Source organism: Choloepus didactylus, chromosome 4 (assembly GCF_015220235.1).
Source record: "Choloepus didactylus isolate mChoDid1 chromosome 4, mChoDid1.pri, whole genome shotgun sequence".
Taxonomy (NCBI): Eukaryota; Metazoa; Chordata; class Mammalia; order Pilosa; family Megalonychidae; genus Choloepus; species Choloepus didactylus.
This window is the reverse complement of record NC_051310.1, coordinates 136,038,252-136,065,089: the sequence shown is the minus strand read 5'-3', so window position 1 is coordinate 136,065,089 and position 26,838 is coordinate 136,038,252. Positions and strand designations below refer to the sequence as shown.

Genomic DNA, 26,838 nt, shown 5'->3' with positions numbered 1-26,838 from the left:
TCTGTTCAGTGGTGTGACAGGTATTCCTTGCACATGGGGAGTTTCTGTTCAGCTTGCCCACGGGAGGAGGGCAGGCACGGGAGGAGTCTGACAGCAGCTCCGCCTGGAGGCCGGGTGGGTATTCTCGGGGCCAAGACCCATAGGCCTCCACGGGTTCCAGTTGTGGCAGCCAGCAGGGGCTCTGCCCCGGCCTCACGCGGCTGTGGCCCTGCGCCCCGCGCACGCGGTTAGAGGCACGGCCACGAGCCAGGAGCGGCAGCCCAGGAGGACCCATCTGTCCAGGGTCCAGAGAGAAGAGGCACAGCCGACTCCCACTTCCTCTGGAAAGGAAACAAGCCTGGACCTCCCTCCCCCAACCCAGTCCGCCCCGCCAGATTTCCCGCCTCCCCAGACCCGCGTGGCAGAGCCGCCCGGCTCCCTGCCGCCTGGCACACCGCTCTTTGTCTCTCCGCCGGCTCCCCTCCTCCCAGACAAATGGCTGTTGGCAGGAAATTGGACGCGTTTTCTAAGGGAGTCGAGCTCTTCGCGCGGCCGGCCGCATCCCGGTGCCTCCAGCCGGGGCGGAGGCGGCGGGGGGATGTTTTGACATCTCGTCAAAGAAAGCAACTTAATTCTTATGCTTTTCACAGCCGCCCTGTGTTTGCTCCCGAGCGGATTTATACACAGAATCTGTGCTCGCTTCACCGCTCCCTCCCCCGTCAGGCCAGGAGGCGGCGCCGGAGGTGCGGACAAGGCTGAGCCTGGCGGGGCTGGGTTTATTTATTGCCTCTGGCCCGGAGCCGGGGCGGCCTGGGGACTGCACAACTTCCCTCTGGCTCGAGCCCTTCCCCACATCTCATCTCCCAATGCCGTCTCCCTCCCAGGGTCTGCCTAATCCAAACCCACCGCCAGATTCTGGGCGGGGCCCCCCGGTGCTTTGGCGGCGAAGGGCGGGGACGGAGGCGGAGACATGGTCAGGGCGCCCCGTGGGCCCGCATCCGGCTCCACCCGTTCTGACCGGGCTGGGTGGGAGCGGTAGTGAAAAGGGGCGCCACCTCTGCCCTAGGGGCGAAAAGCGGTTGGAGTTGTCAATCCTAAACAACTCCAGGAGCTGTCCTTTGTCCCTAGGGTTTCCTCTACCCCTAGCTCCAGACATCCCTTTACTCCGCAGATCCTTTCCCTTTAGAATAAATTAAGGAATCTCCAGCTTCTACTCGATCCCAGGAAGAGAAAGGGGTTTGAGATGTCATATCCCGGGCAGGAGTCTCGGCTCTCGGCCAGGTGATGAGCACAGAGCTGCGCCCAGGACTGTCTCAGTGCCGGGCTTAACATCTACAAAGTCCGGATGGCCACGGGGTAGAGCAGGGACATGTGCTCCGCCCCCTTAATGGGCAGCTTGCGGCTGGCGTAGTGGTGCACGATTTCAGGGACGCTGCTGAACGGCGGGCTGTTCTGGCCCAGCACGTACTTGTGTTCCTTGGTTCGGGACAGCTTCATGTGCATGAAGCCTTGACTGCTCCTGAGAAGGGGAGAGGAGACCCTGGTTGAGTGGGGGTTTACCTTGGCCACACCCCCCAGCCATCCAGTGACAGTATCACTCCCCACCCACCCCCACCCGAACCAGCACCCCTGGCCCAGCAGATGTGGTTACAAAGCCAGCTCAGAGTGGGAGATGACAGTGAAGGGTGGAAGTCAGTCCAGAGGCAGGGAGGGGGTGGAGGAGATTTTGTGAGTGGGCAGCAGTAGGAATTGGCTTTGTGGGGAGGGCACTGGCTCTGCCAAGAATGTGTCCAGTGAGTGTACAGGGTGTGTGCAGATGGAACTGGAGCAACCAGCACACCCCCACCTTCCCTGGGATCCAGGCACCCCTGCCTTCCAGCCTGTGGCCACAGCTGCCTTACAAACACCCTCCTAAGCTGGTGGGAAGGATACCTGTAAGGGGGTCCTGGTGATTTGTGTGGAACCACAGATGCCTCCGCAGGGAGGGTGGGTGGGTAGACAGATGTGACAACCAAGCTACTCTGGGAAGTAGTTGGGGCTCCTCCCTTGCAGAATTGGGGAGGGGGTGAGCAACCCTGGAAACCCCCTCCCCTGCAAATCTGAGCATGTTCACCTGCCTCCTCCTGGGGACATCCCTTTGCCCTCCTGCTACTGGGCCTTAGTCAAGTCCCCAGCTCATCCATCATGTCCTTCAGCCTGGGATGACATCACTGGCTCTTAAGGCTGCAGCTTGATTCCCTCCCTCGGAGAGGACCTGCTCCACTGCCTCCCCTATCTTCTGGCCATAATCCAGGAAATCAGCATTAGTGCCTGGCCCTGCCCATGAGTCAGGGGCCCGGCTGTTCAGAGCTCTGGCCAACTCCTAGATGTCAGGCACTCTCAGCTTGAGAGAGAGGGTGTGGAGGTGGGGCCCCAGGAAGAACAATGTCCAAACATCTGCAGGCTGGGTTTACCAGGTGCCTGGCCCGAAACTCACCCACAGGCAAGGGGAAAGCAATGCTCGTGGGTGCCCTGAAGCTTGAGTACTTGTCTGCTGATGACCATAGACTACCCAGGTCAAGCACAGAGCTTAAGAGTTTCGGGTGGGCAGAAGGACTGTGAGGGGACTGCCTCCAACCTGAGGCTCCCCCTTTCCCCACCACACTCACCTCCTCACTTGACTCCCCTGCCCTGGTACACAGGGGGCTCTGCCTTGATCCACTTCACTAGGCCCTCAAGGGAGAAGTGGGGACAATGGGGAGACTGAAGGATGTAAGGAAAGAACAGTTGGGCCCCCAGCTCCATCCCTCTTCTCCAGGGCATGGTGCCCACAAGTCTTAAGGAGACCAGCGGCCTGGTGGGAGGAAGCCTGAGGACTCCCCTGACTTTCTTGCCCTGAGTGCCAGGGGGCCCCAGGGCTGGGTGTAGTGTTAGGGTGTGGGGACATCCATCATCTGTAGGTCTGAGATAACTGCAGAGGGTGACCACGATCACTCCCTGGTGGAAAGGAGCCAAAAGCCTGAGGAAAATGTTCAGTCAGAGAGGCCTGAGGAGGCTGCAGTGGGGAGGCAGTGAGCAGTCACCCTGCTCGTCTGCCCTGCACTAAAGCTCCGGCCCAAGGCCCTCTCCCAGTTTGGGGATGGTCCCTTCCCCACAGACCACTTAGGGGAACTGCCTCTCCCCAAAGTTGCACATTATTTATTTTCCTCAAGAGACAGATCTGGCTAAGAAGGGCAAGAAATGGCCAGTGCCCTGAGTTGGGAGGTGAGAACCCAGCCTCCATCAGTATAACTGACCCCCTGGGGAAGGGAATGGCTGTGTTGGAACAAAGACTCAAGGGTCCATCAGGACATCAGCCCCCTCAGGGGGCTGGGGTAGGACCAGCTGGGCTGCAGGACTGTGGCTGGCATGGCTTTTTGAGGAAGCTGTTTAATTACCAGTGAAAGCCCTTCCATTACAGAGAGAAGAGAAACCATAATTGTATTTCAGAGAAGCCATTTATATGCAAACAAGGTTCTGGCAGACAGATGCTGGCCGGGCCAGATCAGCCTGGGCTGGAGCTGCTGTCCAGGCCTGCCAGGCCTGTCCTAGGCCAGCTTCCTGATTTACTCCCTGGGTTAAGGCAGGGCCTGGCTAGGCTCAGTTCTGGGGAACCAGATCCTTGGCGGCTCTTCTTGCCCGCCCTGGACGGTACCAGACCATTCTGCAGTTGATGAGGGGTGGGAGCCATGCAACGGAACAGGGTGGTTCTGGGAGTCAGACTGAGCTGGGTTCAAATCCTGGTTTTGGCATTTTACTAGCTTGTGGTCTTGAGTAAGTTATGTACCCCTTTGAATCTATTTTCTCTCTATAAAAAAGACATCTGTCTTGCAGGGTGACAGTGGGTTTGGAGATGGTGTGTATGCTGCCTGGCACGGAGTAGATACACCATGGATCTTAACCGTAATTTTTTTAAGCAATACACATTCTTGAAGTTATGTAAATAAAATTTTTAACAAATGAATGTGTCCTAAATGTCCCTTTGATTTTATGATACTTTGCAGAATCTCAGAGTTTGAGAGCTGGAAGAAACCTCAGAGGTATTCATCAACTCATTTTGCAGATGGAGAAAGTGAGGCCCAGGGAGGTTAAGTGATTTGCCTAGGGTTCCATAGTTAGTTGTATGCAACAAAAAACTAGAACCCAGGTCTTCTGATTTTGGCACTTTTTCCATTATCTTTTAATAAAGTTGAATAATTACCCCCCAAATGTATCTATTTAGTAGTCTCAACTTTCCATAGACTGCATTTAAGTGTGGGGAGGGGATATACCTGTACTCTAATGTCCCCAGGGAACATAGATATGGTGGGAAGTGATACAGATACTCCAGTAGTGAGTGCATGTGTGTGAATGGACACACTACCTCCACTGGCTGCCTCATGTCAGGGGCAGGCCCTACCAGGCAGAACTCCTGGATGCCAAGGGGAGGGTTGCCCATGCACTGGGGGAGCCTGGGAGGCCACTGCTGGCCTGTATATGTCTACTCCTGAGGAGGAGGGCTAATGGGAAGGAAGGCCCCTGCCTCCCCACCTTTTCTAGAACCCTTTGGAGCTCAGTTGTTAGCCACTAACACCAAGACCCTCTGTGCACAGGAACAGCCTTGTATTTGCTGTCCCACCCTCCTCTCAGGACCCAGCCCCCCATCTCACCCGTAGACTCCCACAGATAAAGCTGCTTGCTCCTCACCTGTCTTTCTAGAACACCTTGGACTTCCATTAATAATGATGATAATTTCTTGAGCACTTAGTACTATGCTAAGTGCTTCTCATGCATTATTTCATTTACTCTGTCTCTATAAGGTAGATAATGTTATTTTATAAGTAAGGAAAACTGAAGAAACCTAGAGAGGTTAAGGAGTCCCAGGCCTGTATGGTAGTGACAGAACCCTTCAGACTCTGTAGTGCAAATGTTTGTTTATACCTGTTACTCCCAACTAACTCTGAGCTCCTTGAGAGCAGGGGCTGAGTCTCAGACCTCTTGGAATCTCAAGTGCCTAGGTCAGAGCTGGCAAGTGTCCACATGAACCTCCAGAGCTCATGGGGGATGCAGACATCCCCAGTTTAGTGGGAATATTGGGAGCTCCCTTGCGGTGGCTTGGAGCTATGTACCCCAGAAAACATGTTCTTAATCTTAATCCATTCCTGTGGGTGTGAGCCTTTTGATGAGGTTACTTTAGTTAAGTGTGACCCAGCTGAACCAGGATGGGTCTTAATCCTATTACTGGGGGCCCTGTAGAGAAGGCCCCAGAGACAAAGCCACATGAAGAAGCCGTAAGTCACCAGAACCCAGAGAGGCCAGGAGAGGCCACCATGTGCATCACCATATGACAGAAAAGCCAAGGACCAAGGATTGCTGGCAGCCAGCCTCAGAGTGCCAGAGACTTCCAGGAGAAAGCATCACCTCGATAGCACTGTGGTTTTGGACTTCTCCTAGCCTCACAACTATGAGCCAATAAATTACCATGTGTGAGCCAACCCACTGCATGTGTTTCAGCAGGCAGGAAGCTAAAACACCCCTCCTGCCCTGCTGGTTGTCCCCCCACCTGCAGCAGCCCAAACTCACTTGAGGGAGAGGGAGAAGTCATTCTTGCTGGTCCCGCTGTTGCGTACCAAGTAGCTGGCCTCTTTGCACAGCCGGAGCAGGTTCTCGGCGTCTGTGCGGCTGATGGCCCCGTGGTACCAGCTGAGGATGAGAGAGGAGACGGGGGCATCTCTGTTGGGCCCCCCGCTGTCCAGACCCACCCATTCTGGGTGCCCCCTGCAGGCAGGCCGGTGCACAGCGGGGAAGGGAAGGGAGGCAGGCCTCGGCCGGACACAGACACTCACACCTGGTTTTCCAGAGGCAGTGCTGGGTCTGTCCACTCCCCCAGGGGACTGCTGGGCTCCGCGCTTAGGGGCTTGGCTGGCTTGGGGTTTCCTGCAGAGAGTCGGGGAGGCAGCCGCCCCTTCTCCTCCCGGCCGGGTGACAAGCAGCTCTTCTCTGATCCTTCAAACTGGGCTGTGGGAACATACCATCATGGGCTCTGAGGACCCCAGAGATAGAGCCCTACTGAATGGCCAGTGCCCCGCCCCCATTTCCTGCCAGTGCCAAAAGGAGTCAAAGGAACATTCCGGAAGGGTAGGACATGCTCGTGGGCCTGATTGGCCCTGTGGGGATTAGGGGCTGAGCCCTCCTGTGCCACGCAGGGAAGGCCTCCCGTCCCCACATGGCTGCAGGAGAGGGAAGAGGAGTGACATGAGAACCCACTTAAGCTTCTCCCTCTGGAGCAGCCTGCTGCCTGCCCGGCGTCCATCCCCCTGAGGGTGGCTTTAGCACTGATAATATTGTTTCTTTCTCCTTCTCAGAGTTCATTACCGTTCTCCAAATCACCCTGCCAAGCCATTCTGTAGAAATGACTTATTGATCTGAGAACAATTATCCGATTCCCCTTGGTGCCATCCTGACAGGCTAATCCTGCCCAAAGCCGCCAGCCGGCCGGCCTCCCTCCCCTCCCCCAAGGCCACTGCCCACAGGCTCCCTGCCTGCACCCAAGGGAGCCCAGAGGAGGCCGCTCGGCAATGCCCTCCCAGGCGGCTGAGCCTGTGCAGGATGAGGGCTGAGGCCCTGTGGGCCACATATGCACAGGTGACATCCTGTATTTAGAAAATAGCCACTCACACTCAGAAACGAATGTACTGACATACGCATACCACTGCCCCGTTGGGTGCCCACTTTGGGCAAAACTTATTTCTCCCCATTTGGTCTCCTTTTCTCTCCTTATGACTCTTTCAAACCTTTACTGTCTTTCAGTCACCAGGCACAAGGATCAGATCCTCTCCTTTACTCTGACCCAGTCGGACACTTCCTGTGGTACCACTGCCCCTACCTCAGGAATATGTGCATTGCTGAGGACGCTGGTCAGGCAAAGCTCAACCCAGAGACGTGAGTTTGAAATAGTGGATTTTTGCAGCAGGGTGGGAAATATATTTGGAAGAAGCCCCCCGCCCCTACCATTGGGGGAGGGGGGAACATGCACCGGGGGAGGACCCTGACCCGCCCTCTCGGCTCCTCCAAACCAAGGCCATGGTTGCTGAGGGGTGAAAGCACACGTCACCCTGGCTGGAAACCCCCACCGGACCCACCGCTGCTGTCCTCCAGGCTGGGCTCAGGGAGGGGTGAAGCTGGACCGGAGATGTCCCTGTCCCCGTCAGGCAGGGAAGGGCTGCTGTCCAGCTGTCCCACGGGCGGAGGCCAAGGTAGGTCTTTGATGACCTTAATGTCAACTGGAGCCAGTAGCAGAAGAGAGCAGAGAGACAGTGACAGAGACAGAGACAGAGACAGAGAGAGGCAGAGGTTGAGACACCAAAACCCAGAGCCAGGACACAGGACAGCCTAGAAAGGAGGAGTGCCAGAGGCAGGGGGAAGGGAAACTTTGGAAGAGGGAGCAGGACTCTTGGAGTGCTGGGCAGAGCCAGAGTGGGCCACATTAGGCTGGCCGGGTCAAATGGGAGGCTTAGGCAGCGGGCAGCATGACAGGATGTCGAGTCTTGCTCTGCCAGCTTTGTGCATCTCCTTCATTTGACCCCTCCCCAGGCTCCAGGATCCAAAGGGGTCAGGAGGAAAAGCGGGACGTGGAGCTTCCCACACCTCCCAGCACCACACCCAGGTTCCCACAGCCTTACCTACCTTTCTCCTTTTTCCCACAGCCCGGGAACTTGTGGGCAGTGAGAATGGGGCAGCCCAGCCTCAGGTTGTCTCAGAAATACTCAGACTTGGGGGGCCAATATTTTACTGAAATTTGATCTCCCTCCACCCCCTAACCCCCAATCCTGAGCCTCGACAGTTAAAAGAGTGATGCCACTAGTGGCCGTAGGACTGCTAACGAGGTTGCCTAATGACGAGCATAGATTTTCTCATTAAGTAATCCAAACGGTATTGATTCTCTGAGGAGACTTCTGGAGATAAACGGGCCAGTCCTCAGTGGTGTGTGCTTTACAGGAAGCAAATCAGAAACCTGTGGTTTCCCAGTCTGGCTGCCAGGGTGGGGAGGACGGAGCAGAGGGCTGGGCCCAACTCCAGGATGACCCCTTGTGCCCGAGGAGGGGTAAGGGGATGTGGGGGTGGGAATGAGTGGCACTTAAGCCTTTTATGTTCTCACAGGGAAGGAGGATCCTGGGGCTTAACCCAGGGTCTCGGTTCTTCAGGCTCTCACTCGAGCCCCCCTCAGATCACTAACACGTGCCTTTGCACCGCCTACTCCAGGCCCGGATGGACACTGGTGGGGCTGGGATAGGAGAAACCTGACCTTCAATCACCTCCCAGGGGATTTCTCACAGCGTCCCTCTCCACCAGGTGTTGCTTCTCTGGAACCCCCTGGGGCCGGGCACCAGGCTCCGGCCAGGCAGGGCTTCCCACCGGGAGACACAGCCCTCCTGTTCCAATCTGTCATCTCTCAAGATTATATACACAGCTGTTTTCATTGTTTGAAGTGTTAAAAGCCTTCTTGCGTTAAATGTAAGTATTTACTACATGCCACAGTTTTTATAATTTTCTTCTGGAATTTCCTTATTTTTAAATATATCTAGCCCCCCAGAAGAACGGAAGTGACCGAGGCCTCTTGGCTTCTAGAGGTTGTGATGCAGGGAAACACCTTCAGCCTACTCTCAGGCCCATTCCCTGACCCTGCACATAGCAGTGTCCACACGGTCCAACTCATCTCCTGCACCACCCCCCAACCCCGTCCCTTGGATTCCATGTCTTCCATTCCTCTAAGCCTGGCTCAGGGCCCTGGAAAACGCTCAGAGGCCCCAGCAGACCTGCCCTCTCCACTCAGGGACTCACCAGCAAAGGCTTTGGAAATCCGCTCCTTCTTCCACTCCCAGGGCTGGTCATATTCCTCGGGGGGCCTCTCATCATCCTCAGGCAGGCGGGACTCCCGAGGCCAGGGGGCCCCCTCACTCTCCGGGGTGGCGCCCTCCTCCTCCGGCTCATAGGGTGTATCGTACAGAGGCAGGGGCTGAGCTGCCGTCTCTTTGGAACCCCGTATCTCTGCCAGGGCAGGGCAGGAGGGGAGAGGCTTGAGTGTGGCCTTGGCTGCCTGGCTCCACTCCTCTGGCCCTTCTTCCCAGCAGTGAGATGAGCCTTCTTCAGAGATGCGCCTGGCTCTTGGGGAAACCCAAAAGCCACACATTCTGGGACCCTCACCCTCCAAATACCTCTGGGGCTCCAAAAGGATGGAACCCAAGAGAGGCAAATAGGTGCTAAAGCAGAAAATGGAAACAGGATCCTGCAATGGCCAGCACAAGCTGGAGAGCTGAAGTTTATACATTTAGGGAACTGAGGCAGGGTCCTGTCCTAGTTCACCTCTTCTTTGCTGCCCCAGCTCCATTAATTTCCTTGTGTCCCAGGTGACATCACTTCACAATCAGAAAGCCCTTCTTTTTCTCTCAGACACTGCTGACCACTCTCATTCATCTACTGTCCTCTTCTCTGATCACCTCTCTTTGTCTCTCTCCTGAATCATCTCTTGGCCTCTCTTCCCCAAGCTCAGGTCTTATTCATTTCTCCCTCCCCTCACTCCTTCAACTACTTGCCCAATCTCCTAGTCATATGTTTCCAATTGCCATAAAGATTCTTCACTTTGACATTATGTCGTTTTAAACTCACCACCTTCCCCAAAGTTAATAATACAATGACCTCAATGAAAATCTGATACAAGATATGGACCTACTCCCCAGAAAAAAATGTGCACTCACAACTTCACATACAATTCCAGAGCATTCATGGATCTCCTAGGGGTCCGATGTCCTCTGACCTAATAGGGAAGCCACCCTCTCACTTTCTCCATTTCTATCCACAACACTGCTCTCCTTGGATCAGGCCCTCCTTCATTCTCGGAACAGCCTCTCTTTCTTGCCATTACCTTATGCTGTCAGCCTCAGCTCACCTCTCCACATCTATTTACCGATGGCGGTGAGACCCTCCATTCCACTGGCTCATATTTCCATGGGATGCATAGAATGCCACCTGTGCAATACCACTTCTGACTGTTCTCTGCCTCCTTTCCCCCTCTTCCAAGGAGGAAGAGCAGAAGGGATAACGGCTGATTGGCCAGTGGGTGCCTGCTCTCTTCCTCAGAGCTGCCTTCCCATAGAGAGAGAGTATCCTGGTTCTCTTTCTCCAGGCAGTGAGTGTCCTGCCCCCATGCAGATGCCTACAGCCATTCTGCATTGCCCAAGCCTGAGTGGGCAAGTTTAATTGTGTGGTGAAGTATTAAGAAGCCCATTGTGTTAACATAGCTAAGTAGTGTTCTCCAATCAACTTGATTGGTAATAAAGCTGACATTTTAATCTCTATTTCCTTAATCTTATTTCTCAATTATTTCCAAGGTCAGAAGGGGAAGAAAGGGAAGTAAATTATTGGTCCCTTAAAATCCAAACAATTTCCACAATAGCCTCCTAACACATTGTTTGCTGCCCATTTCTTTCAGTCCATTCTGCACACCAAAGCCACATTAATCCTCTTAAAATGCCAGATTCGTCCTGCTCAAGAATCCTTTGTGGCTCCTCTTTCCCTTTTGGATTAGTACAAACACCTCATCCCAGCCTTTGAGGCCCTTCACAGCACCACGTGGCCTCTCTCATCTCGGCGCCCATGTACAACCAGCACCAACATTACTTGTGCTTGAACAAATCCCTCCCTCACCCTGCCTTGGGGTGTTGGCTTAGGCTGCCCCGCCCCTGTCCTACTCGCTGATCACTCCCATTTTCTTTTTCTTGGCCTCTTTCTAGGTCTTATTCATTTCTCCCTACCCTCACTCTTCCAATTACTTACCCAGTATTATGGCACCCATTGTAATTATATTTCTAGTCATATGTTTTCAATTGCCATAAAGATGTTTCACTTTGACCTCACGTCATTTTGAACTTACCATCTTCCCCAAAGCTACTGATTTTCTGGGATCACTGGCCCCAGCCCATATTGCTTTCTTGCCCTTTCTGACCATCGCAAATACTTCTATCTGTCAGCTTTGGTAGCGGGGCCTTCTCTACTGTCTCAGGTCTGAGGTGTTTCAGCCCCTCTTCCAAAAGAATGGAGTGTCTTGAAGGCAGTGGCCATTCTTCCCAAGATACAAGCCAAAGGCTTTCTTCTTAGTTGCAAGAAGTTAGGAATTGAGGAATCAGCCTTAGATTTGTGGGTCCCAGATCCTGTTCTGCACATACCAGGCCTCTGGGAATGCCTCCCCTGCAGCCCTGTTACTCACCGGCCATCATCTTTTGGGCTTCATAGGGTTCCATGTAGCCATCATTTTCAGGGACCTTCTCTGGGGCTCCTGAGGCTCCCGCCGGGCCTTCGCCAGTTTCCTGAACATCAAATGGGTCCGCGTAGTCTTCTAGGATTGCCAACTGTGGGAGAAGAGTGAAGACAGGGGGGTTCAGACACCTGAGAGGCTGCTCTGCTTCCCCCCAGATGTTCTGTGCACAGGAGCAAGAGTCCTAAGCAGGCTGCCCTAGATCCCAAGCCCTGGAGACCCAAGAACGGGCTCTGGGTTTGGATGGGGACAAGCTCTGGTCACTCATTTGCAGGACCCCCCACTAGGCTGCCAACCAAGTGCTACATCTTTCTCTTCTGTTAATTTTGTGCCTTTGGGCCATCCTCTAGGCTTCAGAGCCAGGATGGGGCTACTTGTCCTTAGGGCCTGCTTCAGTCAGGGTCCAAGCAGGACAATAGCCTATACCAGGTGGTTCAACACAGGGAATTAATTCAGAGAACTAGCTACAAAGGTATTGAAGAGTTCAGAAAGCAAGCAGAGAATTGAGAGGCAACTCAGAGATTTGCTTGGTCCCTGCTTACCACCGCCTTCCCCGATGCTGAACAAAGGAATATTTGCTGATAATCAACAAAGGAAAGGCTGAGCACTCACTTTGTTACATTCTGCCTACACATCCTTGCAATATCCTTGTCGAGTGGGTATTATTTTCCCCATTTTAAGAAAACGGAGACTCAGGGTGGTTAGGGAACAATATACCTAAAGCCATTCTGCATAGGTGGAGGAACCAAGACTGGAACCGGTCCCCTTTGTGCAAACTCACTCTGCCACCATTGGGCATCTCAGCCATCCCAGAAGAGAGAACTCCTTGGGACAGCCCTGAGTAAGCCAGGACTTGGGTTCTACTGAAATCCCCTAGGGCGCTGGAGGACAGGGATGGGAAAGGCCTTGCCTGGCCCTCCACGTCCCACATTGTCCCCTTCTCCCACACAAGGGCCCTGTTCCCATTCAAGGCAGGGCGAACCGCAAGCCGCACACCCTGGAGAGGAGCTTGGAGTGCTCAGGGCGGGGTGCAGCCAAGGACAATGGAGCCTTTCTCCAAGCTGGGCTTGGGCTCCTCCTGGGGGGTGGGGGGAGGGCTGGGAGACAGAGCCCAGCCCACCCAGGGCTGCCAGCACCCCAAGAGCACTCTGCCACCGGGCTGACAGGTGGTGACAGGAGGTGGTTCTGGATCCTGTGGCATGCGGACAGGCCACTTTTGCCTTCCCCCAAATCTCAGCCTAGACTTTAGTTCATGGTTGGTTCAGAGCTGTGGGTGTCAGCTGGGGGTGACCTGGGTTAGAGAATCTGGAACCCCCAGCAAGGCAGAGATAGGGAAAGGAATCTTCCCCCCTCAGAGACTCCCTCGTGTTCCTTGGACCCCCAATAACCTCCCTGGGGGTCTCTGAGGCATCTCCTAGTGCTCCCACCATATCATCCTTCAGCCCCTTAGCTCCCACCTTGTTCCAGTCAAGCCCCTCAGCTGATTTGCCTTCCTTGTGGTGGGACTTGAGAAAAATGTCTCTACCACATCACTCCCCTTGGAGCCCTCTGCATCTAGTTCTCCTTCCTCTAGGCAGGAGAGAAAGAACATTCACTCACCCCCACCCAAAGCTGCTTCTCCCCAGGCTGGCTGGCACCCACAGCCCCGTGGCCACTGGGAGTCCCTCCCAGCCTCACATCCGTGCATGGCAGCTACTCAATCAACAGTACCTGAATGAAGCAACATGTATCCTTAAACCCTGCAAAGGCTCTCCTGTTCCTCTGGGCAGAAGTCCACAGTTAAAGGGATGTAAAAGATCCCACTTTCCTCTTTGGTTTCTCTTCACCCACCTTGGATCACTTTGTTCCCTGGAAGCTCTAGGCTTCCTTACCTCAAAGGCATTCCCTCTGCTTGGATCACTTTCCCATTCCTCCTGGACTGGCTAACCCTTATTGATCCTAACTATTTTCTTTTTTTCTGGAAATCTTCCCTGACTCCCATCGCACCCTCCTCTCTGGGCCTGGTTAGGTGCCTCTGTGCTGGGCTATTATCACACTGTATGGCAAATATTTCTTTTATTGTCTTTCTTCCAGCAGACTGTGGGCTTCCTGAGGGCAGAAGCTGTGTTTAGCATAAATCCTCAGTGCCTGGGAGGATTTGGCAGTAATCCTTGTTAGTAAATACTTGTTAAATTAGTTCATGTTAATCAGGAGGAATGGACAAAGGAGGTGCTTTCCCTGTTCATTCAGAAGAGGAAGCAGGGCTCTGGCTGGGGTGGGAGGGGCTGTCTTTGCAAGTGAATCTGTGTCCCCAGGATCTGCGTGGTGACCAGAGTCCTCGGGCACAAGCCCCTGAGCCCAGCAACAGAGGAAAGACCTTCCCCCTCCACAGAGCCCCTCCAGCCCCTCCCTTGCCAAGCCTGGTCAGTGGTGCCCTTCCCACCGAAGTCCTGGCCCCGGCCTGGAGCCGTGACTCCTCCCGGACCGGCGTGGAGCCTCTCCAGCCCCAGCCTGCAGTGCCCGTGGGTGCCCAGGTGGCAGCTCTGTGGGCAGCTCAATGGCTCCTCTGTTCCATTCCTGGATCCACACCCTGCTCCAGGAAGCCCCGGCCCCCACAGACCGGGAGTGGGGAGCAGTAGCAGAGACACCTGCTAGGAAGGTTGGCAGGACACAGAGGATCCCAGGAAGGGCCCAGGCGGCTTTCTCGGAGGCTTCTAGAGACTCACAAGGAGGCAAAGCTGCCCCTTCAGGCTTTCTACACCCTTGACTTCCCACAATTTGTGATACTGTTTATGGTCTACCTGCTCTATGCTGATGTGTTTACTGCTGTATCCCTGCATCTATCACACGGCCTGGCACACAGTAGGTGCTCAATGTATACCTACTGAGTGCATGAAGGGCTCCACCCAAGACTTCATCTTCTGGAGATTCTCATGAAATCCTCATCCTCAGCTCCTCATTCACTGAGACCTCAGATCAGTAGCAGCCTTAGGCTGAGGTTCTCAGGAGAATCGACATGTGAATAGGGATCAAAGCCTCTTGCTAAAGGGCAGAAAGGAGGAACTGGAAGCAATGACTGTTCCAGGAAGGCATCTAAAACCAGGGCTGATATTTAGGTATATCCTCTGGTAGAGCCAGAACAGAATGCTTGTGGAAATGCTGAAATATTTCCAAACTAGTGGGTAAATAACTGCTGCCTACAGGTCCCCCTCCCCAGGCCTCCTGACAACCGATCTCCTTCCTCCTGTGCCTCCAGGACCCTGCTCTTGGGTTTGTTCCAATTGGACAGGGCCCCTCCCAGAGCATCTGTCATTCTCTCAATATCCTTCCTGCCTAAGCCTTGCTCCCGCCAACTGGTTTGTGGCCTTCCACTCTGCGGATGGGCCATGCAATGCGTTGCTGTTCCACCGACCAGTCGCCAAGGAGTACAAGTCCAAGGGCGAGCAAGGGAGGCACACATTTCAGGATGTTGGCTGTGCAAGGTCCCCAGTCTACCACCACCCTTTCCCTCTGTTTTTTTTTCATCTGTAGAATGGGGGTGTTAATGGTATTTATCCCACAGGGTTGTGGTGAGGAGCAAATGGGACAATGCATGTAAAAGCTCTTAGCCTAGAGTTTGGCACCAAGTCAGTGCTCAATAAATATTAGCTCTAATGATAATCACTGTTTCTAGGCATTAAGACCTCAGACTTAAGATGCTTGCACACAGCTTATCTGTTAGCAGAGACAAGACTGGGACTCTCAGCGCCTTGCCCAGCTTTCACTGACATTCTCTCCTCTACTTGTAGATTGAAAACACATTTTAGCATGTTAAAGGTTCTGAAAAGTCCTGCAGCAAATAAATCAGCCTGCTGTCTAATTAGCATTTCTCCAAAGTATTTAACCACGGGAACCCTTTTCCACTGAAATCTATTAACCTGTCACAGTTTGGGAAATGATATATACTACTCACCTCCCCTGAGATCAAACTTTTTGCACCCACAAAAGTTTTTGCCCTTCTCCTATTTTATCCACCAGGAAAGCTCCTTCACATGAAACAAATATATTATCTTTTCTAATTACAAAAGTAACGCCATGCTTGTTGTAAAACATTCAAACAGCACAGACATGCAACCAACATCATCTCTCCTTGTAAGGCCCTTGTAAAGCGTGTCTGAGGGCACCTCGGGATCAGGTGGCAAGTGCTAGTCCCCAGAGCATGCCCCTCATTCCTTCCCTACCACCCCCCCAACCCCGTCTGCACCAACAAAGGCTTGGTGAGCACTTTCTCTCCATGGGCACCTGGTGGCAGGTACTGAGGCTCCACGGTGTGGTACTTACTGGAGGTCGCCTGGCTGCAAATCTCAGCTCTCCTATTTACTAGCTGTGAAACTGCACAAGTGTGACTCAACGTTCCTGTGTTACAGGAATACAGAACGCGAGATGGTAATAGAATCTTCTTCACAGGGTTGTAGTGAGGATCAACTGGTCTGATGTATGTCAGCTGCTTCAAAATGATGCCAGACACAAGGTAATGTCAGCCAGTGTACTACTGAAGATGAAAGGACCAAATTCCCACGTCATCCAGGAGCTCACAGGGCCAGATACAAAACAATCTCCAAGACAGTGAAGCACCACAAGTTGCCCGGAAGTCCCAAGGCCGGGGTACCAGACTCACAGCAGGCTGGGTTTGGGCCCCCCACCTCTGCTCTCTTATATTTCACTGGTTCTATGGTGAGGGGAACTGGAGTGGGCAGCAGGAAACCCTCCAAGCCGCAGGCCCCAGTCAGAGCTTGCCTAGCCCAGCTGTTCCCAGCCCCTTATGGGCCAGGGTTGAGGTGTCACTGAGTCACTGGCCAAGCCAAAAAGCAGCAGATGTCCTTCAGAGGAAGTGAGGGTTGCAGCGTGAGTAGGTGGCACTGTGTAGACGGGCTGGGTCTGCCACACAATCCTGCAAGAGCTGCAAGCACCACCAGCAGCACAGGCAGCCAGCCCAACAAGGAGCCACAGACAAGAAGCCGAACCCTGTTCTCTCCTCCTTCCTCTCTTTCCCAGGACTTTCCCCCACCCTCCATCTCCATCAAAGAGTACATGCGCAAAGACACCGAGCCTGGAAAGTCAGAAGAAGCAAAATGAAAACAAACTCAACAAAGGCAAGGACCGGATCTTCTAGGTGGTCTGGGTCCCTTTCAACGCCTACGCTGCGTCAGTTATTACACAGCAAACACTCAATGAACACTGGCTACGGGACAGGTTTGGTCCCACATTGGAACCTCCTACCCATGTCTTGTTCAACTTCAGACACCTTGATCATCGCCTTCATTTTAATCTTCATATCCAGTCTGTTCACTGGTTTCCAAATATGGACCTGGGGGATCTAAATCCATGTGATGTCTGTACCTGAGGTGCATCTATTTTTAAAGTTCTTAATATCTGGGAGGTCTATGAATCCTCCCCATGAGAATCTGAGTGCTGTGAATCTCTTCTCAGAAAAACGTTCATGCACCCAAATATCTGCACACAATTTCTGGAGGTTTATAAACCCCAGGGGACCTTCTCCACGGGCTCAGAACAAGAGCCCCTGGTTTCAATACAGTGCGCCTGTCTTCCTGTCCACATCACCACACACACACATACACATGCATGTACTCAGGCAGCCATATCTTGGCATGATGGAGGTAAAGAACACTGTGTAGCTAGTCACAGGTAGCTAAGAGCCTCATCCAATTTGGGTGCCTTTCCCATATCCATCCCCTCCCCTAATTAGACCAGGCTTTTCCTGTTCAAGGTTTGAGAAAAGAGAGCAAAGCAAGGGAAGCCCCTCTCTAACTCCTTTGCCAGAGAGTGGCCTGGAGGCCAGACAGGGCCCACACCAGGAGGGAGTTCTTCCTGTGCCAGATGGCAAGGCCCCTACTTGCCCGTTGCAGGGTGCAGCTCCTGCTGCTCCCACACCTGCCCCTGCCAGGCCTGTCCAGATGGCCACCCTTGCACACTGCCAACTGCAGCAGTGGGTCTCAGGGTGGGCTGGCAGCCAAAGCCCTGCATAAGGAGAAGGCTAGTGGTCCTGAGCGTACAGTGGCTGACCTGGTGGAAGAAGGGCCCCCTGTGTCTCTTGGGGTCCTTTCCAGGTCTCTGTTCTCCTGTCTCTATACTCTCTGGGCTCATTTTCCCCCAGTCTCTCTGGCTCATCACAGAAGCATTTCCACCCATTTCCTCACAGCTCATGAGCCAGCTCCTCTCAGAGGGTTCTGACCCACCCAGGCACCAGACACTGGGCTCTAAGAGAAGAGAAGAGGGCCAGCCCAAGGCTCATATCGGTCACCAGTCCCCACCACACCTCAGTTGAAGACCTGAAAGCAGCAAGCCAAGAGGACCTGCAGAGCTGAGGGGAGGGGGACCAGAGAAAGGGAAGAAGGCAGCCACACAGTACAGAAACACTGGCTCAGCAGGGCCTCGAGTCATAGGCAAGGGGCAGCATCTTTGTGTGGAAGCACTGCAGCCATGGATCACCCCGTAGGCCTGCGGGGTAGCCAGACACCGGGTTTAGTTATCTGGGCTTTTAAAGGGGTAGGAGGCCCCAGGTCAGGGCCTGGGGAGACAGTGTCCCTGCCCCAGGCCCAGCTCAGATGGCATCTGTTTCCTTATTACACCCACTAGAGAAATCACAGATTGTGTGGCTCCTGGGAGATCCTGCTGGATTTCATTCCTGTCCCCGTGACTGACAAAAGAAGACAGACATCTCTGGGCCACCACGGTCTGAGTAGCCCATGGGTCACAGAGCCAACCCAGGTTGAGGCTCAAATGCCCTCAGTGAGAGGAGGCCACAGGTCTCTGCACGGTCAGTATGGTGCAGCCCCCTCCTTGGGGTTCCACTGAGGAAATGTGCAAATGGACAGCCACCATTCAGGACACATTTACGCACTCCTCTTTATGCCAAGTGTCGTGACAGGCATTTGGGAGACACAGACCATGGAGACACGGTCCTTGTCCTGGAGGAGCCCACGGCTTAGTGGGCAGCCTTAGGAGGTCATTCCAAGCCACTGCAGGGAGGAGGAGGACTAGGACTAGCTCAGGACTGGTCAGGAGGAGGAGACTAACTGGTCAGTGGTAAGAACAAGGCCTAGCACTCCCCTCTGCCTCACTGCCACTACCACCACCACACCAAGCATCACCCAACAACACAGGACAGTTAGAAAGGAGAGGAGCCCGAGGGCACACAAAGAAAGCACAACCTATGAGAAGGGCCCCCCGGAACCTTCTTCCAGGGGCTAAGCCTCCTGGCCCAGGATGGGCGACAATGCCCCATGGCAGGAACAATACGAAAAATAATTCACATTCCTAAGGCTTCTGTTATGATCCCGACACAGTCTCTCTCATCCAGGAAATTGGGCGGAACTGCGCTCTCAGCCGAAAGCCTTAACCCTGGTGCCAATGGATTCGGACAGCAACTTTGCTCTCCAATCAAACAAAAAATGTGTTCTCCCCTGCTGAGGGGCGGGGAGTAAGTTCCAGAACTGAGCTCTCTAGGATGAGTGAAGAGGGACAACAAAGCCAGCGTGGCTTTGAATTTCAGTCATCTCTTTGAATTTAGGGCTAGAGGGACCTGGGGATGGCTTTCAGCTCTCACTGCCAGGGAGGGATAAGGCTGGTCAGGGGGAGCGAGCCGGGGTGGCGGCTTCTCCACCAGGGGACTCTGAGGCATGGTGGATGGAACAGTGAATGTCCCCCTCTCCTCTCTACCCCATATGCCTGCAGATCCATGAAAGGCTCCAGCCTTCTCCAGAATGGACCTGGGGAGGGGCCTTGAGGCCAGGAGGGGAGAGGTGGACTCAGCCACTTAGCCTCACCTGGGCAACAGGTCCTGGGTAATAGCTGTTCCCTATCTTGGGGGACAATGGAAAGGATGCAGAACTGGGCCTGCCTGGACCCTAGAGGTAAGCATCTTTGGCAAAGGGTTGCATACCGCCTGTCCTGGCCTCCTGAGAACAACGGCCCTCCCAGCTCCAGTCCCACTGGTTAAGGCAAAGGCCAACTCTTGCTGTGTCCACAGGGAGAAACCCCAGCCTTCACCTCCCTCCTGGGGCTTGGGGATCTGCAAGGATGCTTGGGTTCCCTGAGGAGGAGGAAAGGGGAGTTTTGTGCTGGTTCTGCTCGTGGGGGAGGGGTCAGAGATCAAAGGGCAGTGAGCTGCTGCTCCCAGGAGGCAGAAAGGCTACAAACCAGCAGGGATTGGGGGGCAGGGGCGCGGGTGCCTCAAATCCTGTTAGAAAAAGGCTCCTTGATCTGGCTCCCGGGGTGGTGTGTGTGTGTGTGTGTGTGTGTGTGTGTGTGTGTAACTGCGATGCCGGGGAAGGGAAGGGTCACCAGTCCTAGGACGATGATGGAGGCTAGGGGCAGAGTTTGGGGCTCCTGTCCCAGATTAGTCGGTCAAGAATCTGAACAAAGATGGGTGAAAGCTCGGAACCCCGAGGTCAGACACTAAGCTCGTGTGCACCAGCGGCCCTCACACGGAGGGGCCCAGCCCCAGCCAGGCTACATCTGGCCCTCTTGTCATCCCCAGACCTCCGACCCCCCACCCTCACCCCCGCCCCGGCCAATCCCTCCCAACTCACCCTGTCGCTACTGGCGGGGGGTCCGGAGATCCGCTCCTCAGGAGGAGGCGCTGGGGGCCCAGGGGTCTCGACCCGAATAAGGCGGTGAGGGGGCGAGCCGTGGCGCGGGGGCGGCGTGGGGCCGGGGGCGGCGGGGGCGGCGAGGGCGGCGGAGCCGGACGGCCCCCCAGAGTAAGGATCTTCGAAGTCGCGCTCCCGCTGCAGCCGGTAGGCGGCCAGGATGTCCGGGGGCGGCGCGGGGGGTGCGGCCGGGGAGGGCGCGGGGGGGCGGTAGTCGGGCTCAGGGGGCGCCGGCTTGCTCCCCCCTCCGCCGCCGCCCCCCCCGCGGAAGCCCAGGTGCTCCCGTAGCCACCTGGCCACCCCGCCGCTGCCGCCCCCTCCTGGGCCGGCTCCAGCACCCCCGGTACCCCGGCGCGATCCCCCCGGGCCACCCCCCGCGCTCCCCTGCGCCCGCGGCCCGGGGCCGGAGCCCGCCGGAGGAGCTCCGCTCAGTAACATGGGGCGCGCCGGACTGAGCTAGCGGAGCGCGGCGGCCCGGCCGGCGGGAGGGGGCGGAGCTCCGCCAGGCGCCGGGAGGGGGCGGGGCCTGTCTGTAACAAGGGAGGGGCGGGGTTCCGCTTCTTGACTGGGGGTGGCCTCCCAGCTGGGGAGGGAAAAGGGGGCGCAGGCTTCCAGTCGCTGTAGACGCGAGAGAAGTGGGCCACCCGGGGGACGGGGATGCGACTTTTGGACTGTGAAGGGAAAAAAACTCCTCGTGTTGTCACACGTCCCCATCTGTCCCCCCACCTCCCCTGCCCCAGCTCCCAGCTCGCGAGTGAGGAGAGGGGAGCCCCCAGACTTCTATGTTCCCGGTCCTCTGGCGACTTCCGCTCCTCACCCCTACCTCCCCGCCCCCCAAGGCCTCCCAACCGGGAAACAATATTCTAGGAGGAAAATCTAAGGAGGGGGAGAGAACGGGCTGCTCCTTTCCGCAAGATGTGTCTGTAACAGACCCCCACCCCCACCCCCGTGTTACCTGGGGAGCCCTACCTATCTCTTCACAACCAACAGCTCGAAGCGCACTTATACGAACCCCAGTTGCTTCCCAACCCAGGCAAATACATCTCACATCATATACAATTAACTCCCTACAGACACCCTCTTCTGTGTCATTTCCACCCACGCCCTCCTCGCAGGCAAACAGCTCTTGCACAAACGCCCCCAACCCTCCGCGAGCAGGCCCACCCGGCCCTGTCGGCAGCAGGCATCTACGCAGAAATCCCTTCAAATCTCATCCCGTGTTTCATTGTCAGTCAGATTAGTGACAGAATGGAAACAGACAAGTCAATAAATCAAGTCTAGAAACAGTTCCAATGTTGTCTATCACAACCCCTTGCCCTCCAGAGGCTCCAAGCTCAAGCGCTAAGCACTTTTGTCTTAGAAATAAAACCAGTTCCTCGGCAGAAATGTTGTGGCCCTGAAGTCAATGCCAATATTTGCCTTTGGATGCTCTGGTTCCGCTAAGAAGGTGGCGCCTGGGGCAGTTTCTTCCAGCCATCATCATCCTGGGTAAGGCTTCAGGGCCACCCCCGCTCCTCTTTGCCTTCTGAGAGAGCAAAGAGCCATGTGAGGCCCACCCTGGAGAGGGGCCCCAAAGGGAAGGGGAAGCTCAAAGCTGAGGGAGTAGAGAAGGGTGATATGGTTATCCATGAAACCCCAAGGATTCCCAAGGATCCAAGTCTTAGAAGTATTTGAGTTCCTGCTTTGTACAAATTCCACTGGGTGTTTTAGAACAGTGCTTCTCAAACTTTAATGTAAATATGAATCTCCTGGAGATCTTCTTAAACTGCAGGTTCTGGTTCTGTAGGTCTGGCTGGGGCGGAGTCCCACATGCTGAAGTTCTAACAGGCTCCTAGGTGATCATGATGCTTCTGGTTCCCCCACCACATTTGAAGTAGCAGAGCAGACCGAGATACTGAAAAATCTGACATCATGCCTGGCTTTGTAAAGTACAACAGAGAAAACATGTCCACTTTTTAAAAATATGCAGTGAAACAAACTGACTAATGATGCAAAACTGGACATAGAGATAACAAATACCAGAATGGCCCAGTTGATCCATATTGGAGGGTCTCCAGGTGTGAGAACATGGAAAGTTCTTGACCCACAAATCCAGCAGTTGTGGACTCTAGCCAGATCTCTGGGCAAGGTACTCAGTGCCACTGATCCTCACTTTTCTTATGACTGGGTAAGGTGTGATATGATATGATATGATATGTTATGATGATAGATGGTGAGGATTAAGGAGGATGATAGACGTGAAAGGGCTTTTTCAAAGCTATGAAATGCTTACAATGGAAGGTGTCAAATGAGGCTGCATTTAAGAAGCATGGAGTTAACTGCTGTCAGCTCACAGGAATAGAATCAATCAAGTCTGCACAAAAGAGGGCAGGTTTTTGTGGGGGAGGTAGACCTGAGCAGAGTAGAATTTAGACAAATGAAGCAAAGGGGTAAAAAGTCATTCAAACCAGGAGGTCATCATGAGCTGAGCAAAGGTATGGAGGTGGGAACCAACACATAGTAAGTAAGGGGACGATTCATGCCAGGGAAGAACAGGTAATACAATTAGGTGGGGGTGGGGGTGGGGGGGTGGAGAATTTTTAATGATCATTTTTTAAAACTATAATAAATTGTATGCACCATGCATTTATTCCTGTTTTAAATTATCTGTTAATGCTCTTTTGTCCCCCATCAGAATGTGAGCTCTCTGAAGCAGGCATTGTTGAACACCTCATGGGGCCCAGGCAGCCTGCTAGGAACCAAGGATTCATAGGTGAGCCCATCTTAGCAAGGCTCCTTCGACATTGGGTGGAGTTTGCCAGATCCAAAATTTTGGATGTTAAGCAAGTTAAGCAATACCATAGAATCAGGAGTCTGCCGGAAAGTAGGGGTGTTCCTGTCACCTAGTGCAATACCTATTTCGTGGAAGGGGCTTAACAAATGTTGAAATGAACAAAGATCATTTGTCTTGTTCTTATTTTGATATGGCTATAATCATGGTATTCACACAATTTTATGTCCTGATTTTTTTTCACTTAACACTATATAATAATTTTCCCATTTTTGTTATGTAGGCTTTCTTTTATTTTTCCAAAAAATTTTTTTGAAAAAGTTTCAAACCCCCTGAAAAGTTGAAAGAAAGTACAGTCGAAAATCTGTATAACCTTCCCCTAGATTTACCACTTTTTAACATTTTGCCACATTTGGTTTTTCCCTCTCTCTCTTTTTGCTAAACCATTTAACGTAAGTTGCAAATATCAATACACCGCAGCTCTAAATACTTCAGCAGGCATTTCCAAAGAATAAGGAATTCTTCTACAGGGCACAAGACCATTATGACAGTTAGGAAATTTAACGTTAATTCAACAGTATTATCTATTTTACGGTCCACATTTAAATTTTTCCATTTTTTCCAAAAATGTTTTTTAGAAGATTTTTTTCCTTCTCTGATCCAGAATTCCATCAAGGTTAACCATTGTATTCCGTTTTAAAGTTCTTTAGTTTCTTTTAGTCTTGAACAGTCCTCCATTTTTTTTTGTTGCTAGTTTGTTTTTCATGACATTCTTTTGAAGCAACCAGGATAATTGTCATGTAGAATGGCCCCAAATCCATATTTGTCTACAGTTTCCTCATGATTAGATTCAGTAAGGTGAGGGATAGTATCATGAAACTTTTTGAGCATTAACTCCCAACAAATTTTTACCCAATGGTTTTGGCCTCCATGGATGATCTATGCTTGCATTTATTATTGCACTGGGTACTGCAAAATGATGACTTTCTAATTCTATCATTCCTTCCATATTTATAAGCTGGCATTCTTCTGTCAAAAAGAACTTTCTCCTTTCTTCCCCCACTTGGTTTCTCTCTCGAGAATCACTGTGGACTCAAGAATTCTTTTTCATTCAATGTTATATAATCCTTTACCATCATTATTCTTTCTCTAATTGTGGTTTTATTTCTATCTCATAAGTTTTGCCATTGTAACGATTTTTAAATGCACACATCAGTGGCATTAATTACTTTAACAGTGTTGTGCTACCATCGCCACCTTTCATTTCTAAAACTATTTCATCATTGAAAACAAACTCTTTACTCATTACACAATAACTACCCCTCCCAGCCCCTGGTGTTCCAGTTTGCTAATGCTGCCTTTATGCAAAAGACCAGAAATGGATTGGCTTTTATAAAGGGATTTTATTCAGGTACAAATTTAAAGTTCTAAGGCCATAAAACTGTCCAGACTAAGGCATCAACAAGAGGATACTTTCACTGAAGAACTGCTGATGGTGACCGGAACACCTGTCAGCTGGGAAGGCACCGGCTGGCGTCTGCTGGTCCTCTGCTCTTGGGTTGTGTTTCAGAATGGCTTTCTCCAAAATGTCTCTGGGCTTCTGTCTTCGTTCCTCTCTCTCAGCTCCTCTGTGTCCTTGCTTCTTTCTCCTAGAGTGTTTCTCTCTAAGCATCTGGGGGTCCTTTCTTAGCTTCTCCGGGGCAGACTCTGGGCTTCATCTCTTAACTTAGCATCTCCAAATGTCCTTCTGTCTGCATCTCCAAGTGTCTTCAAGTGTCAGCAAGTATCTGTGTTGGCTCTTGAGTTCTCTTAAGTAATCCAGTGAACCAATCAAGACTCACCAAGAGTGGGCGGGGTCCACACCTCCAAGGAAATAATTTAATCAAAGGTATCATTCCCAGGTGGGTGAGTCACATCTCCATGGAAACACTCAATCAAGAGGTTTCACCCAATAAGATTGGGTTAAAAAATCATGACTTCTGTGGGGGACAGAATATAGCCAAACCTGCACACCTGGTAACCTCTAATCTACTTTCTGTCTCTTATGAATTTTCTTATTCTAGATATTTCATGTAAGTGGAATCATACAAATTTGTCCTTTTGTGTTTGACCTATTTCACTCAGCACAGTGTTTTCAAGGTTCATCCATATTGTTGTACCGTGTATCAAAACTTTATTCCTTTTTTGGTCAAATAGTATTTCATTGTATGTATATACCACATTTTGTTTAATCCTTCATCTGTTTTGGACATTTGAGTTGTTTCCACCTTTTGGCTTTTGTAAATAATGCTGCTGTGAACATTAGAGTACAAGTATCTGTGTGAGTCCCCGCTATTAAAGCTTTGGCATATATATCTAATAGTGGAATTGCCAGGTCATATGTTTAACTTTTTGAGGAACAGCAAGATTGTTTACCATAGAGGCTGCACCATTTTACATTCCCACCAACAATGTACGAGGGTTCCAAAGTTCTCTCATTCCTCCCCAAAACATTTTATTTTCCATTGTTAAAATAATAACCATCCTGGTGAATGTGAAGCAGTATCTCATAGTCGTTTTTTATTTGCATTTACCTAATGGTTAATGATGTTGAGCATCTTTTCAAGTGCTTATTGGTCATTTAAATATCTTCTTTGAAGAAACGCCTATTCAAGTCCTTTGGCCATTTTTTCATTGGACTGTTAGTCTTTTTGTTGTTGAGTTGTGGTTCTTCAAATATTCTACATATTGAACCCTTATCAGATATATGATTTGCAACTATTTTCTCACATTCCGTAAGTCGTCTTTTCACATTTCTGATAATGTCCTTTGATGCACAAATGTTTTAAATTTTGATGAAGTCTATTTTATCTATTTTTTGTTGTTGCTCATGTTTTTCATGTCACATCTAAGAAGGTTTCGCCTATGTTTTCTTCTAAGAGTTTTATGGTTTTCACTCTTGTGTTTAGGTCCTTGATCCATTTTGAGTTAATATTTTTATATGGTGTGAGGTAGCAGTCCAACTTTGTTCTTTTGCATGTGGACATCCAGTTTTCCCAGCAAAAATTGTTGAAGAGATCATTCTTTTGCCATTAATACACTTGGAACCCTTGTCAAAAAAAAAAATCAGCAGGCCATAAATGTGTGGGTTCATTTCTGGACTCTCAATTCTATTCTATTGGTCTATATGTCAACCTTTATGCCACTACCACAGTTTTGTTTACTGTAGTGTTGTAGTAAAATTTGAAATTGGAAAGTGTGAGACCTCCAACTTTGTTCTTTTTGTTCAGGATGTTCAGGGTCCTTTGTTATTCTTTGTAAATTTGAGGGACACGTTTTTCATTTCTGAAAAATACTGCTGGTATTTTGATAGGCATTACATTGAATCTGTAGATCAATCTGTGTAGTATGCTATCTGTGCTGGTTTGGATGTATTATGTCCCCCAAAATGCCATTATCTTTGATGCAGTCTTGTGTGGGCAGGAAACGTATTGGTGTTGATTGGGTTGGATACTTTTAATTGGATGTTTCTGTGGAGATGTGATCACTCAGTTGAGGGTGAGATCTTTCACTGGGTAATTTCCATGGAGGTTTGGCTCCGCCCATACAGCATGGGCCTTGATTAGTTTACTGGAACACTATATAAGCTCAGACAGAAGGGATGAGCTTGCTACAGCCATTTCTGGTATTTTGCATAACGGCAGCATTAGCAAACCAGAACAGATTTTGGTACCGGAGAAGTGGAGTGCTGCTGTGTTTGCAAATACCAAACATATTGGAATGGCTTTTTAAATGGATAAGGGGAAGATTCTGGAAGAATTGTGAAGAGCTTGATAGAAAAGGTCTAAACTGCTTTGAAGAGACTGTTTGTGGAAATATGCACTCTAAAGACACTTCTGATAAGGCATTGAGCAGAAATGATGAATGTGTCATTGCTAACTGGAAGAAAAGCAATCCTTGTTTTAAAGTGGCAGAGAATTTGTCAAAATTGTATCCTAGTGTCAGATGGAAGACAGAATTTGAAAGTGACAAGCTGGAATACTTGGCTGATGAGATTTTGAAACTAGAAATTGTAGATATAGCATGGCTTCTCCTTGCAGCTTATAGTAAAATGCAAGTGGCGAGAGAGAAACTTAGAAGTGAACTCGGGTTCAAAGAAACCAGAAACTGAT

General features: G+C 51.7%; 1 protein-coding gene across 3 annotated transcripts; it reads right to left on the bottom strand.

Annotated features, from left to right (window-relative positions):
* Positions 1-741: 741 nt before the first annotated feature.
* On the bottom strand, positions 742-20,361 carry SHF (Src homology 2 domain containing F). 3 transcript variants are annotated; one of them, XM_037835412.1, is made up of 7 exons: positions 19,858-20,361; positions 11,240-11,381; positions 8,818-9,024; positions 7,119-7,259; positions 5,823-5,994; positions 5,560-5,679; positions 742-1,498 (listed from the first exon to the last, which is right to left on the bottom strand). In XM_037835412.1, exons 1-7 carry the CDS (start codon positions 20,353-20,355, stop codon positions 1,312-1,314), a joined length of 1,467 nt encoding a protein of 488 aa, XP_037691340.1. In that variant the 5' UTR covers positions 20,356-20,361; the 3' UTR covers positions 742-1,311. The 3 variants fall into 3 exon arrangements, with proteins under 3 accessions (XP_037691340.1, XP_037691341.1, XP_037691342.1); XM_037835413.1 differs by lacking the exon at positions 7,119-7,259; XM_037835414.1 differs by lacking the exon at positions 8,818-9,024.
* Between the last annotated feature and the right edge of the window lie 6,477 nt (positions 20,362-26,838).